The sequence below is a fragment of the Barbus barbus genome (assembly GCF_936440315.1).
Source record: "Barbus barbus genome assembly, chromosome: 21".
Lineage (NCBI taxonomy): Eukaryota > Metazoa > Chordata > Actinopteri > Cypriniformes > Cyprinidae > Barbus > Barbus barbus.
Window position 1 is genome coordinate 23,350,797 of NC_136749.1, and position 13,887 is coordinate 23,364,683.

General features: G+C 37.4%; 1 protein-coding gene across 3 annotated transcripts in view; it reads left to right on the plus strand.

Annotated features, from left to right (window-relative positions):
* The window catches only part of LOC306887627 (oxysterol-binding protein-related protein 10-like), a 50,277-nt gene that overhangs the window by 15,094 nt on the left and 21,296 nt on the right, over positions 1–13,887 (plus strand). For all 3 annotated transcript variants that reach the window (XM_079445517.1, XM_079445518.1, XM_079445519.1), the window contains 2 exons: positions 9,157–9,379; positions 9,594–9,736. In XM_079445517.1, coding sequence (XP_079301643.1) covers positions 9,157–9,379; positions 9,594–9,736 — 366 coding nt within the window. The remainder of the gene's footprint in view (positions 1–9,156; positions 9,380–9,593; positions 9,737–13,887) is intronic.

Genomic DNA, 13,887 nt, shown 5'->3' on the forward strand with positions numbered 1-13,887 from the left:
TGTTTTTGTCAGATGTTTGAACTCTCATTCTGACGGCACCCATTCACTAGAGCAAGTGATGAAATGCTATATTTCTCCAAATCTGTTCTGATGAAGAAACAAACTCATCTACACCTTGGATGGAGTAAATCTTCAGCAAATTTTCATTTTTGGGTGGATGATTCCTTGAAAATGTGGCATGTAACTTGGCTATACTACTTGTAGTGTTAGGTCTGAGTCAAGTTCGATTTTTAACCAATTGAATTTGAGTGGGAGACATTTATTTATGCTTTTTTGTCTTAATTTTAAGTTGTTACTTATTTTTTATCTTTTATGTAACATATGATGTTGATTCGTCTGCACTCTGAAAATTTCTGCATCCAAAAATGTCCAATTCCATTAACAATTGAAGTCCCAGTCCCGAATCCAAATACTCCAACTTTGACTGCTTGTGCTACAAAAATGTACAACACCTCAAACTGCTGTTATAAGCGACCAGCCTGAAGGTTTTTGCAGAGGATGTTCAAACAATCAAAATAATCCTATAGACTGAATTCATGCCTCATTTAATATTGAGGAATCTTATCTAAGAAACATGCTTTTGCTTTGTTTTAAACCGTCAGTTTGTATGACTCTAGTGTGATATTTTCCTGACAACCAGCTGCTTTTTCTGGCTCTTAGGCCATATTTTTGTCGTCAAATTAGATGACACTGTCACTTTCGCTGACAGTCCAAAGGAAACATGCAGCAAGTCATTGGAAACCAGCTGAGATTCATAAAATGCGCTTTCAAAATGTGTGTGCATCTAAGCAGTGAGGTGGAAATTATTATTAGCAATCTCTCTGAATATTTTGCCAGCGTGTTAGACAGAATATTTTACTGGGTGTAAAGCTGGCAAGCATGTTTATAGGTGTAGTTCTTCTAAAATGTAAAACTCATTACTCACTCATCTTCATGTCATTGTAAGTCCGTATGACTTTCATAGGGGTGAGTAAATACTGACAGCATTGTCATTTCTGGGTAACTATCTAAAGTGAGTGTAAAAACTTAATGACGTTCTCTATACATGTTCTGTATATATTTTGTGGGGCATTCAATCGTCTTCTCATTCATCTGCCCCACTAAATCATCTTTCTTGGCCGTGGAGCCAACCCACCCCCATACACCTATTTAAACTCATCCAGGCCCATTTACACCTGCTGATATGGAGCTCAAAAGAGGTAATCTTCGGGCTGTCAGTCAAAGATGTGGATAGCGCCTGTGCTTTTGAAAAGACAACCAGACAGAGAGACAACATCTCCTTTGCAGACTGGAGATAGCCGAGACTCTTTTTTCATATTCACACCATTTGCTTTCATCTCTAATACCTTTTTCAGCAGGTGCAATTCTGTATATTTTGTAGTATATTTTGAAGTTTTGCTAAAAAAAAAATTCCCCTCCATCAGCGCTTATTAACTTGGAGTCCCTGATGTTCAAAGTATTCTTTTTAATGCCACTAGCATCACTAAACAAATTTTTAGTTTTGAAATAATTATTTTATTTATTTAGGGAAAAAAGCTTTCCAAACCTGCCTGGTACTAGTAATTGCCCCCTAAATCTAATAACGGGTTATGCCACCCTTTTCAGCAACAACTGCAATCAAGCATTTGCAATAACTGCCAATGAGTCTTTCACATCGCTGTGGAGGAATTTATTCGCAGAATTGTTTTCATTCAGCCACATTGGAGGGTTTTCGAGCATGAATGGACTGTTTAAGGTCATGCCACATCATCTTAATTGGATTTAAGTCTGGACTTTGGCCACTCTGAAACCTTAATTTTGTTTTTCTTGAGCCATTCAGAAGTGGACTTGCTGATGTGTTTGGGATCATTGTTCTGCTGCATAACCCAAGTTGCGCTTGAGCTTGAGGTCACAAACTGACGGACAGACATTGTCCTTCAGGATTTTCTGATAGAGTGCAGAGTTCATGGTTCCATCAATTATGGCAAGTTGTCCAGGTCCTGAAGCTGCAAAGCAGCCCCAGACCATCACACTACCACCACCATGTTTGACTGTTGGTATGATGTTCTTTTTATGAAACGCTGTGTTGGTTTTACACCAGATGCAATGGGATACACGCCTTCCAAAAAGTTTCACTTATGTCTCATCAGTCCACAGAATGTTATGGGCTAACATTCTGCGGACTGATGAGACATAAGTTGAACTTGAAGTCTTGGGGATAATCAAGATATTTTTGGCAAATGTGAGACGAGCCTTTGTGTTCTTTTTGGTCAGCAGTTGCTTTTGCCTTGGAACTCTCTCATGGATGCCGTTTTTGCCCAGTCTCTTTCTTATTGTTGAATCATGAACACTGACCTTAATTGAGGCAAGTGAGTCCTGCAGTTCTTTAGATGTTGTTCTGGGTTCTTTTATAACCTCCTAGATGAGTCGTTGTTGCACCCTTGGAGTAATTTTGGTAGGCCGGCCACTCCTGGGAAGGTTCACTACTGTTCCAAGTTTTCTCCATTTGTGGAGAATGGCTCTGACCGTGGTTTGCTGGAGTCCCAAAGCCTTAGAAATGGTTTTATAACCCTTTCCAGACTGATACGTCAACTATTTTGTTTCTCATCTATTCTTGAATTTCTTTAGATTGCGGCATGATGAGTTGCTCTTTAAGCATGCTTTACTTTGTCAGACAGGTTCTATTTAAGTGATTTCTTGATTCAGCAGGTCTGGCAGTAATCAGGCCTGGGTTTGGCTAGTGAAACTGAACTCAACTTTCTAAAATAATGTAGTTAATCACAGTTCTTTCATTATTTATCAGGAGGGGGCAATTCATTTTCCACGTAGGGACAGTAAGGTTTAGACAGCTTTTTTTCCCTTAATAAATGACATCATCATTTAAAAACTGCATTTTGTATTTACTTGCATTATCTTTGTGTAATATTAAAATTAGGTTGATGATCTGAATCTTTTAAGTGTAACAAATATGCAAAAAACTTTTAAAAACAGGAAGGGGGCAAAAACCTACCTACGAATAGCTTATAGTTATGTACAGTTCCAGTGGTTGGGGTTGGTATTGGCATTTATTTAATCAAAAATACATTTCTTATTATTAGTAATGTTGAAAACTGTTTGCTGTCTAATATTTGATAAATAGAAAGCTTAAAAGAACAGAATTTGTTTGAAATGGAAAACTTTTATAACAATGTTGAAGTCTTTATTGTCACTTTTGATTAATTTAATGTATCCTTGTTGACTAAAAGTATTAATTTCTTTCAAAATAAAAATTAAATCTAGTGACCCTGAACTTTCGAATGGCAGTGTGCAGCCTGCAATTTAAACTGGAATAGCAGAAATATTGTAAGTATTGTATTGAAAGAAATGGCACACATTACCTATAGAAATGATTTTGAAAGGCTCCATGAATTGAAGTGACTGTCGTTATAGTTTCACGAAACTGTTGGCATTTTAATTATTCTGCTGTGTTTATTTTTATCCATGGCTTGATGTGCAATTAGTCACACTGTTTCCCCTCAACAAGTGTGGAAGAGTGGAAATTGCATTCACACAGAAATCATTAGCGAAGATTAGAGCGGATCATCTTTATAGGGATGTGTTGATGATCTGTCTGACTTGGTCTTGTATAATTCTGAAGGTGTTCTGAAAATATTTGACTGCAGAATGGTGTGATTGACCATTTGGAATCAAATATTCCATAGATTTGTGGCAGAATTTTTTTGCATATCAGGATTTGTATATTTAACTGAAAGAAAACCGTATGCGGCATTGAGTTTACTTTTATTTGACCCTCTTATTTGCCAACGCCTTCTGTTTGGTACATACTGTAAATTTAATTAGCTGATGGTTTGATTCAGCAAAGCTACCAGAGTGAATACCTAAGGCACAAAGTTGAATATTTGTATGTATAAGCATGTCTGCTTATTATGCTACAAATTTAAAGCCAAAAATAAAAGCTTTTAAAAATGTGGGGTCCGAAAGGTGTTTGTTTCTTTCCTTTTTTATAAGAAATCTATAATTTTATTCAGCAAGTAAATTGATCAAGGTGACAGTAAAGACAAATAACAATATAACAAACGATTTCTGCCTCAGATTAATGTTGTTCCGTGTTCTATTTATCAAGGAATCTTTAAAAAAAGATAATAGTTTCTGCAAAAAGTATTAAGCAGTACAAGTATCAACATTTGTAATAATAAGAAATGTTATTTGAGCACCAAATCAGCATATCAAAATGGTGAATATAATGAAATAGCAAACAGTAATTTATTTTTAAATACATCTATTTAACATTTTATTTCTAAAATATTTCACAAATGATTTTTCTGTATGTCTGATCAAATAAATGCAGCATTAGTGAGCATTTGGTGAGACTTAAAGCCCCCAAACATAGTGCTTTCCAAATGAATTTATTTTGTAGCCAAAGTTAAGTTAAGTTCCAGTGACGTTTCATGTCCTTTAAGAGCACATGTGAGAAAAAAAAATGTGTGTGTGTAAAAAGTGACAGTGATGGAGAGTGACAGAGAGCTGTAACCTTTCTGACTATGAACATTTTGACAGTGAAAAATGACAAAGACACGACAAGAAAGACATATTTTTTTGAAGGAGGGACCAGAGAGGAGGAGGACAAAAATTGCTGGAGTACAAGGAATTGATTTTCTGTTCATTCTACAATATCGTTTTATGAGTATTACTATTATCTCTGCTTTCTGCCAGTACTTCAAGAATATAGTCAGAACCTCAAGAGTATAGAAGACAGACCATTATACTCTTAAATAATAGATTGCTATTTACACTTATAGTGTTTTATAGGTAAGGAATTATGGGTAAGGCCAGCCCCAAACCTGAGTCACCTGCATTAGCATTATTAATGTGCTAAACACTGGTTACATTCTTCATATGTTTGTCTTTTGTGTTCCATGTAAGAAGGAAAGCCATACAGGATTTGAACATCATGAGGGAGAGTACATTTTTGGGTGAACTATCCCTTTAATGCTATTTTAGTCTTTTTCTCTCAGCATTATACAACAGGTTTGAGTGTGTGTGATCTCTCTGCTCCTGAATCTTGATCAGTACTGAATGTGAGCACAGGGGTCCATGGGAATTCTGCGCTGAGAGCAGGTGACAGCTGTGATGCCTGTCTTCTCTTTCCTTTAATACTCATTAAAAAAAGAGAAATGGATCAAGGAGAGACTATAAAGAGATGGATCAATTTTTCATGAGAGCTGGTTATGAGCAACTGCAAAATCTCTTCTGTGCTCAAAGTTTGCCATGCTGTGGCAGACAGACAGGACAGTTATTATAGAAATCCCAAAAGTATTTTGCTTGTTGCAGAGAGAGCTGATAGTGATATCCCTGTGTCAGTGAATTTAAAGATGACGTCAATGTCTGTGGGACTAAACACAAGTCTAACCTGTTAAAGCACATTTAAAAGGATAGTTTACCTGAAAACAACAGTTCTGTCATCATTTACTCACCTTGTACTCAAGCCTGTAGGACTTTCTTTTGTCTTTGAAATTTCAACCTTTTCTATGTAACATTTTAAATGTCTGGAAAAATGTCCTTTAAAAGTAACAACCTACAGGTTTTGCAACAACAAGAATGCGTAATAATGGCAGAAGTTTAATATTTTCAGTTAATTATTGCTTTAAAATATTCATTTTTATACACTACTGTTCAAACGTTTCCTTCACTAGTAAGTGTTATTATTTTTATTATTATTATTAATAATAATAAATTGATGCCTCTATTCAGCTGGGATGCATTAAATTGATCAAAAATGACAGTAAAGACTTGCAATGTTACAAATTGTATCTTAATATAAATAATGTTCCTTTGAACTTTCAATTTATCAGAGAATCCTCGGAAATGCGTGTCCCTGTTTTCAACATGGATAATAATAATAAATGTTCCAAATTGTCATTAGAGTGATTTCTGAAAGTTCATGTGACACTAAAGTGGAGTAATGGCTGCTGAAAATTCCGTTTTGCTTCACAGGAATAAATTCAATTTTAAAATATATTAAAACAGAAATTTTAAATTGCAATACTGTATCTTTAATCAAATAAATGCAACCTTTTTGAGCATAAAATCTTTTCAAAAAAGAAAAAAAACTCACAGACCCCGAACTTTTGAAAAGTGTATGTGCATCTTTTATATAATCTTATTTGTTTCTAAGTGTTTATTATTATATTTAGATAAAATCTTAGCTGTTACAGAGAGGCAGATATCTTGAGACGACTCTAATGTTCCTTTTAAGAATGTAACTTTCCTCCATTAAAACTACAGCTGTGCTGTAATAGTGTTGCAATCACTGAAGTGTTGGAATGGAGGGAGGAGAGAGAGAGAAATATGTGCGTACTGGGCGACCTACAGTGATGAGTCACATCCTGCAACTTTTTTGCTCCTCTTCGGCTATCTGTCTGCTTTTCATTAGAGCTGCTCAATATCCACACCACCACAAAAGCCCATGGTCATTATCTTCATGACGGACTCAAACGGAGGTGGCAAACACTACAAACTTTCCCTCACGACTCGCTTCACGATCACAAAACATCTCGTATTTAATGCACATTAGAGTTTTCATAAACACCCAATAAGAGTAAACTCAGCAACATACACCAAAATATGTCATATATTCTCTGTCTCTGGGATTTTCAGCTGACAGCATGGGGTTTGTTTGAACACTTGTGCAGAGAGGAAGATGGGATTGAGCTAATCCTGGAGATTACTTTCACTCCGCGAGGATTACTGGTGTCTCAATCTGCTCTAACCTGGAATACAATCCCCTGGATTAGATTATTGTACTACACTTCTCATTTCTTCTTTACCTCAATATGTATTATTTTATTACTTTGTGATTTAATCAGTCAACTTTATTGTCATTTTAAGCATAATACATGGCAATTGATAAAAAACAATTATGTGTGTATATGTGCACACAAAGGCAGCATGTATTTAAAAAAAATAATATAACAACATGAACCATTTTTTATACTGTTAACAATGTAATTTATTCCTGTGTTGGCAAAGCTCAGTTACTCCAGTCCATTACTCCAGTATTCAGAGTCACATGATCAGAAATGATTCTAATATGCCGATTTGATGGTTAAAAACATCAACATTGTTTATATTATCTACGTTGAACAGTTGGGCTGCATAATATTCTTGTATAATATATGTGTATATATGTATAAATGTATTAAAGTTTCCACAGCCACAACATTAATAGACAGGTAGGTAGGTAGGTAGATAGATAGATTCATTCAAATCCTTGGCTAGTGCTTGCTGTAGCAGTTGCAGCATGCTTCAGAAACCCTCCACCTTCCCCAGCTCCACCTGTATAGATCTGCTATGGGGTGATCCATATACAGTGGTGAAAAAATCATTTGATCCCCTGCTGATTTTGTATGTTTACCCACTGACAAAGATATGATCAGTCTATAATTTTAATGGTCGGTTTATTTTAACAGTGAGAGACGGAATAACAACAAAATAATCCAGAAAAACGCATTTCAAAAAAGTTGATTTACGTTTTAATGAGTGAAATAAGTATTTGATCTCCTATCAATCAGCAAGATTTCTGGCTCCCAGGTGTCTTTTTATAAAGGTAACGAGCTGAGATTAGGAGCACTCTCTTCTAATCTCAGTTTATCATCTTTATAAAAAGACACCTGTCCACAGAAGCAATCAATCAATCAGATTCTAAACTCTCTACCATGGCCAAGACCAAAGAGCTGTCCAAGGATGAGAGACCAAGATTGTAGACCTACACAAGGCTGGAATGGTCTACAAGACCATGGCCAAGCAGCTTGGTGAGGAGGTGACAACAGTTGGTGTGATTATTCGCAAATGGAAGAAACACAAAATAACTGTCAATCTCTCTCGGTCTGGGGCTCCATGCAAGATCTCACCTCGTGGAGTTTCAATGATCAGGAGAACGGTGAGGAATCAGCCCAGAACTACACGGGAGGATCTTGTCAATGATCTGGGACCATAGTCACCAAAAAAACAATTGGGAACACACTACGCCGTGAAGGACTGAAATCCTGCAGTGCCCGCAAGGTCCCCCAACTCAAGAAAGCACATGTACAGGCCCGTCTGAAGTTTGCCAATGATTCAGAGGAGAACTGGGTGAAAGTGTTGTGGTCAGATGAGACTAAAATCGAGTTCTTTGGCATCAACTCATATACTTCCTATGACCCCAAGAACACCATCCCCACCGTCAAACATGGAGGTGGAAACATGATTTGGGGGTGTTTTTCTGCTAAGGGGACAGGACAACTGCACCGCATCAAAGGGATGATGGACGGGGCCATGTACCGTCAGGGGCAGGGCACTGAAAATGGGTCGTGGATGGGTATTCCAGCATGACAATGACCCAAAACACACAGCCAAGGCAACAAAGGAGTGGCTCAAGCTGAAGGTTCGAGTTGCCAAACGTTAGCCTCGAAACCTTACTATGACTTGGAGAGGATCTGCAAAGAGGAGTGGGACAAAATCCCTCCTGAGATGTGTGCAAACCCGTTGGCCAACTACAAGAAACGTCTGACCTCTGTGATTGCCAACAAGGGTTTTGCCACCAAGTACTAAGTCATGTTTTGCGAAGGAGTCAAATAGTTATTTCACTCATTAAAATTCAAATCAATTTATAACTTTTTTGAAATGCGTTTTTGTTTTTGTTATTCTGTCTCTCACTGTTCAAATAAACCTACCATTAAAATTATCGACTGATAATTTCTTTGTCAGTGGGCAAACATACAAAATCAGCAGGGGATCAAATAATTTTTTTCCTATTATATGCTACCTATGGGGGTTTTCATATGTTATATGTGCAGCAGCAGTATTTCTTACATGCTCACTGCAGCATGTTGTGGATGTATTAGCAGTAGCAGGTCTCGGTACCTGCTCTGCCGCAGCAGATCCATTTTGCCAAGACTAAACGCAACAACATCGTCATGTACATTACCATGCCAGACCCTTCGAGGGATGTCATGATAGAACTAATTTTGTACAGTTTTTAAGTGCATTCTAATCAAGGATTCATTTACTAAAGGGCTGTTCTGTAGATAATAGAAAGCCCTAAATACAAATGTGTGCTGTTCAAATTGATTTAATTAAGATGTTTCAGAAGTCCACATGGAATCGATGGGAAGGCTGTCTGTTGATCTGGTTTTTTAGGTCATGTCCCAGGCAGAAGGCCAACAGAAGAGCCTGGTTAATTCCATCGAGTCGTTGCCGAGCCGCGGGCCGCTGTCCTCCCTGGACCAGGATCTGCTCCTGCTCAAAGCCACGTCTGCAGCCACACTCAGCTGTCTGGGAGAATGCCTGAGTATCCTTCAGCACAACGTGTGCCAGGCGGCCCAACACATCACCCACAGCCACACGCAGGGATTGAATACAGGCAAGAATATGGCACTGTCTGTCTCTTCTGAAATGTGTGATGTGTGTTAGTGCAGTGTGCCAAAACGTGTCCTCTTGTTACATCACATATACTATTATTGCTTGGTTTATAGCTAACATAAATTGAAACTCAATGTCCACAAATCTTCTTAATGGTGAATTTTGTCATTAATTTTAATTGCTGTGTATGATAACTGATATCATGCTGTGAGCAGATAACGTCTCTAATTGGACAAGGCCCAAAACGGCCTCAGAAGGTCATGTGAAGAATGGAGAATTGACACGTAACAACACCTCAACTAGACATCAGCCCCACTCTCCACTTCACAGGAACAGAGAACAGCTGAAAGACACAGAGGTACTGAAACACATATTATATATATTATATTATATATATTATATTTTTCCTAACATCTTTTACATTCTATATAGCAGCTGCCACTGTAGATAACAGTACTATTTTATTTTATTTTTAATTTATTTTACTTTACATTTTATTTAATTGTAATTGTAATTTGAATTTATTTTTTTAATATTTTGTTTTATTATTCTATTCTATTCTATTCTATTCTATTCTATTCTATTCTATTCTATTCTATTCCCTGCCTGAAATTTGATCCATTACTGTCACTGTTGGACAATGTTACTGCATAGTTTATTTGGTCTCATATATGATCTTGTTTCATTTTATTTAGTCACAGAGGTACTCAGAAATGCAGATATATTATGTTTTTAAATAACATTTTATTTTAATTTCTTTTACTTTACATTATATTTTATTTTGTATTTTTTTTATTTTGTATTTAATTGAATTTATTTTTTATTTAATTATTCTATTCTATTCTATTCTATTCTATTCTATTCTATTCTATTCTTTCTCCCTGCCTTCTCAAAGAAAACGCCCCTGCAATATAGTCATCATTACACCCATCATTATCATTCTGAAACTGGCAGCTCTGTGAGACGCTACTTATCACTTTAAAAGGGAGATGATCTTTCAGGGGTAAAATCTGTCACCGGGATACGTTCAGCTTTTCTGATAATAGCGCAAAAAAATCAGAATATCATTTAAAGTCTCCCGTAGAGTAGACACGTCTTTGAAAAGTTTCAAATACGCATCTGCGTGCGTGTGCCTGCCAGGCTTCTACAGCGAAGGAGTGGAAGAGGAGCACTAATTGGACGTGTTCTAGTTTTAGCGTCTGTGGCGGGTGACTGAGGATACCCACAATCCCTCTGGAGCCCTGAATGAGTCAGCCGTCCCTCTTGGAAACCTTTTATCCGCCTGCGTTTCTCTGGAGAAAGGCCAGGGCTGCTGTTTCTTCGACGTAAGCGTTGTGCAACTGTTTGTTTGCGCGCATGCGGTGGCGTATGTATAAATACACGTTAATTTGTGTGTGCGCGTATGCCTGAAGGGAGCTAATTCATTTTGCGGTTGCTTTGTGTCTGCTTGTCATTAAATCGGCTCCCTATGAAGACGAACATGCTCCCAGAATGCAACAGATAGAATTCGTGCTACGTTGTTTCTCTGATATACTCGCAATAATGTATCTAATTCATTTAACGTTGAGACTCATACCATTAACACTAGAAGTCCCAGAGAGCAGCCATTTGGCTTTTCTACCTATAAAACCCGCAGGACAGCCGATGGGCTGGAAGGCTTTAGGCTAATATCCTTAATTGGCTGTGAACAGTTGCTTTTGTTATGTAAACAATGTGGGGCCATGCTGAGCCACTTCAAGGAAACTGGTGTTTCACTTTGCCATCTTAGGGAGAAATCAACACACATGTTTTTTTTTCCTTTGTTGCTGAGATTTATTGATAAAAACAGTACAAAATAAAATAAAAAAGAAACCAACCATTTGTACACATTTACAAATAATATTAAAAAGTGAGTGAGTACACGCCGCACTTTGTGGTGTTGTAAAGGGTGACAGTGTTTGGCTTCCTTTTGGTGGTATTATCAGTCTGAATCACGCTGTGCATGCTGCTAAGAATGTAGACGGTCTTCTTCCGTTTGGGTGCATAAGCCGTCAGCGTAGCAGCAGTGGTTGAAAACACCTAATAAATAAGATAAATTGTTATTTTCATAGCACTTTTACACACAATGACACAATGACACACTTGGCGGTGTTGATTCTAAAAATTAGAAATACATAAACATAGAACCACAAAAGACCTGCAACATACCTGAGTGGTGAATTCATTGCGATCTGTGTGTCTAGCGGATTGAGGGATTTCCCGGCGAATCTTGTTGACTGCGCCGAGGATGGTGGTTTTCCGGCTAAGAAGTTTATGCGCAAGTGACAGCGATGTGAGACATGGTCAATCAAGTTCTCTGCTTTTAGCAGCCCTCCCTGCCCCCTTATCTTGACTTGTGTAATATAGCACACACACGCGTATATGTAGCTATATATGTACGTGTATGTGCATATATTCCCATTCATATTTATATTTTTTAGCACACCAGGGTGACTAAGAGTATGATATTGTCCAGCCATGACTTCCTGTTCCACAGGATTATAAATATGAGGAATACAAAGGCCAAATTCCCTTAATCATCCATCACAAGGAGTAAAACCTAAGAATATAATTCTGATGTGCAGAATAAGAAATTAGTTAAAGCATTGAAAAATTCTTTCCAATCAACTAAAGATGTTAAAAATCTGCCTGGAAGAGGACACAGCTGTAAAATTGTAAAGATTAGTTGAGTCTTTGGGTCAGAAACCTAAAAACAACATTTAAACATCCCCTACATCACCTACATGTTCGGGAGGGTTTCAAGGAAAATTCTCCTCACTCATCCAAAAACAAACTCCAACAAATTCAGTTGTCAGACACGATTGGAACTTCAAATGGCACTGGCTTCTATGGTCAGAAGAAACTGAAAAAAGAGCTTTTTGGCAGCAAACCCACCAGATGAGTTTAGTACAAACCGGGATTAAAATATTACCACGGTTAAATATACAGGTGCATCTCAATAAATTAGAATGTTGTGAAAAAGTTCATTTTTTCTTGTAAGTTGTTTCAAAAAGTTAAACTTTCATATGTTTTAGATTCATTGCATGTAAAGTAAAACATTTCAAAAGTTTTTTTTTTTGTTTTTTGTTTGATTATAGCTTACAGCTGATGAAAGTCAAAAATCAGTATCTCAAAATATTAGAATATTTACATTTGAGTTTCAAATAATGACCATCCCTACAGTATAAATTCTGGGTATCTCTTCGCTGAAACAACAATAATGGAGAAGACTGCTGACTTGGCAATGCCAATGTGAGACATGGTCAATGAAGTTCTCTGCTTTTAGCAGCCCTCCCTCCCCCACACATACAAACAAGCCACCAGCAACCATTCACACACACACCCCCAACCCCCCTGCAGATTGCTCAGGTAATGACCACATTTACACATGAATTGATGCTAATGATAGCCAAAAGACTAGCCAGTTAGCATCCACTTGGCTAAAGGAGGGTTACAAATTTCTGGGACTTCTAGTGTTAAACCTTTAAATGACGCACTGTTGAAAATTAAGAAGATGATGATAGCATGATGCTGAAGTGTGAAACAAATGCATAGCACATGTGTTCTTCAGTTATTTTAAAGTGCTTCCAGCACCGAATGCAATTTTAACAGACACAACATCAGCATCGACTGCATGGCTCATGGATTATCTGGGCATGAAACTGTGCCAGCGCAGACAGTGAAATATGCTGATGTATCTGAGGTCTGAAATGAGTTTGTATGAGCTCCATCAATCAATCCCATCATACTGCATATGAGATCCGGCTCCAGGCGTCTCCTTTTTCTGGAGTGCAGTGTGTTGCTGTATGGATCATGTGTGGCACAGTGGATTGTGGCCGCGTCACGCAGGAGAGCTCTGGTGATCTTTTATCACACTGTGTGTATTGTAGCCCTGGAGATACATAATTAACTGAAGCTTTCGCTCTGCGTAATGTGATTGCCCGCTGTGGGAATTAAAGGAATCGTTCATCCACAAATGAAAACCTTGTCATAATTTACTCACCCTCATGTCGTTCCAAACCTGTATGACTTTCTTATATCCGTAGAGTGCAAAAGGCGACTTTTTGAAGAAAATCCTGGTTGCTGTTTTCAATATGTGAAAGAGCTTAAAAGACTTAAAGTAGCATATGTCTATATGAATTGTAAACAATATACAATAAATGAAAATTATATAATTAATTACTCTCCCTCATGTCATTCCAAACCTGTAAGACCTTCTTTCATCTTCAGAACACAAATTAAGATATTTTTGATGAAATCTAAGAGCTTTCTGACCCTGCAGACAGCAACGCAACTGCTATGTTCAAGGCCCAAAAAGGTAGTAAGGACATCAGTAAAATAGTCCATGTGACATCAGTGGTTCAGCCGTATTATACATTGATATGCTATTTACATTAACTCTAGACATTTGGGCTAGACAAGACTAAAAAAACACACCTGGTAAACAGCAGCTGCAGTGGCATAGGTAGTAAAGTGCATATCAGTAACTTT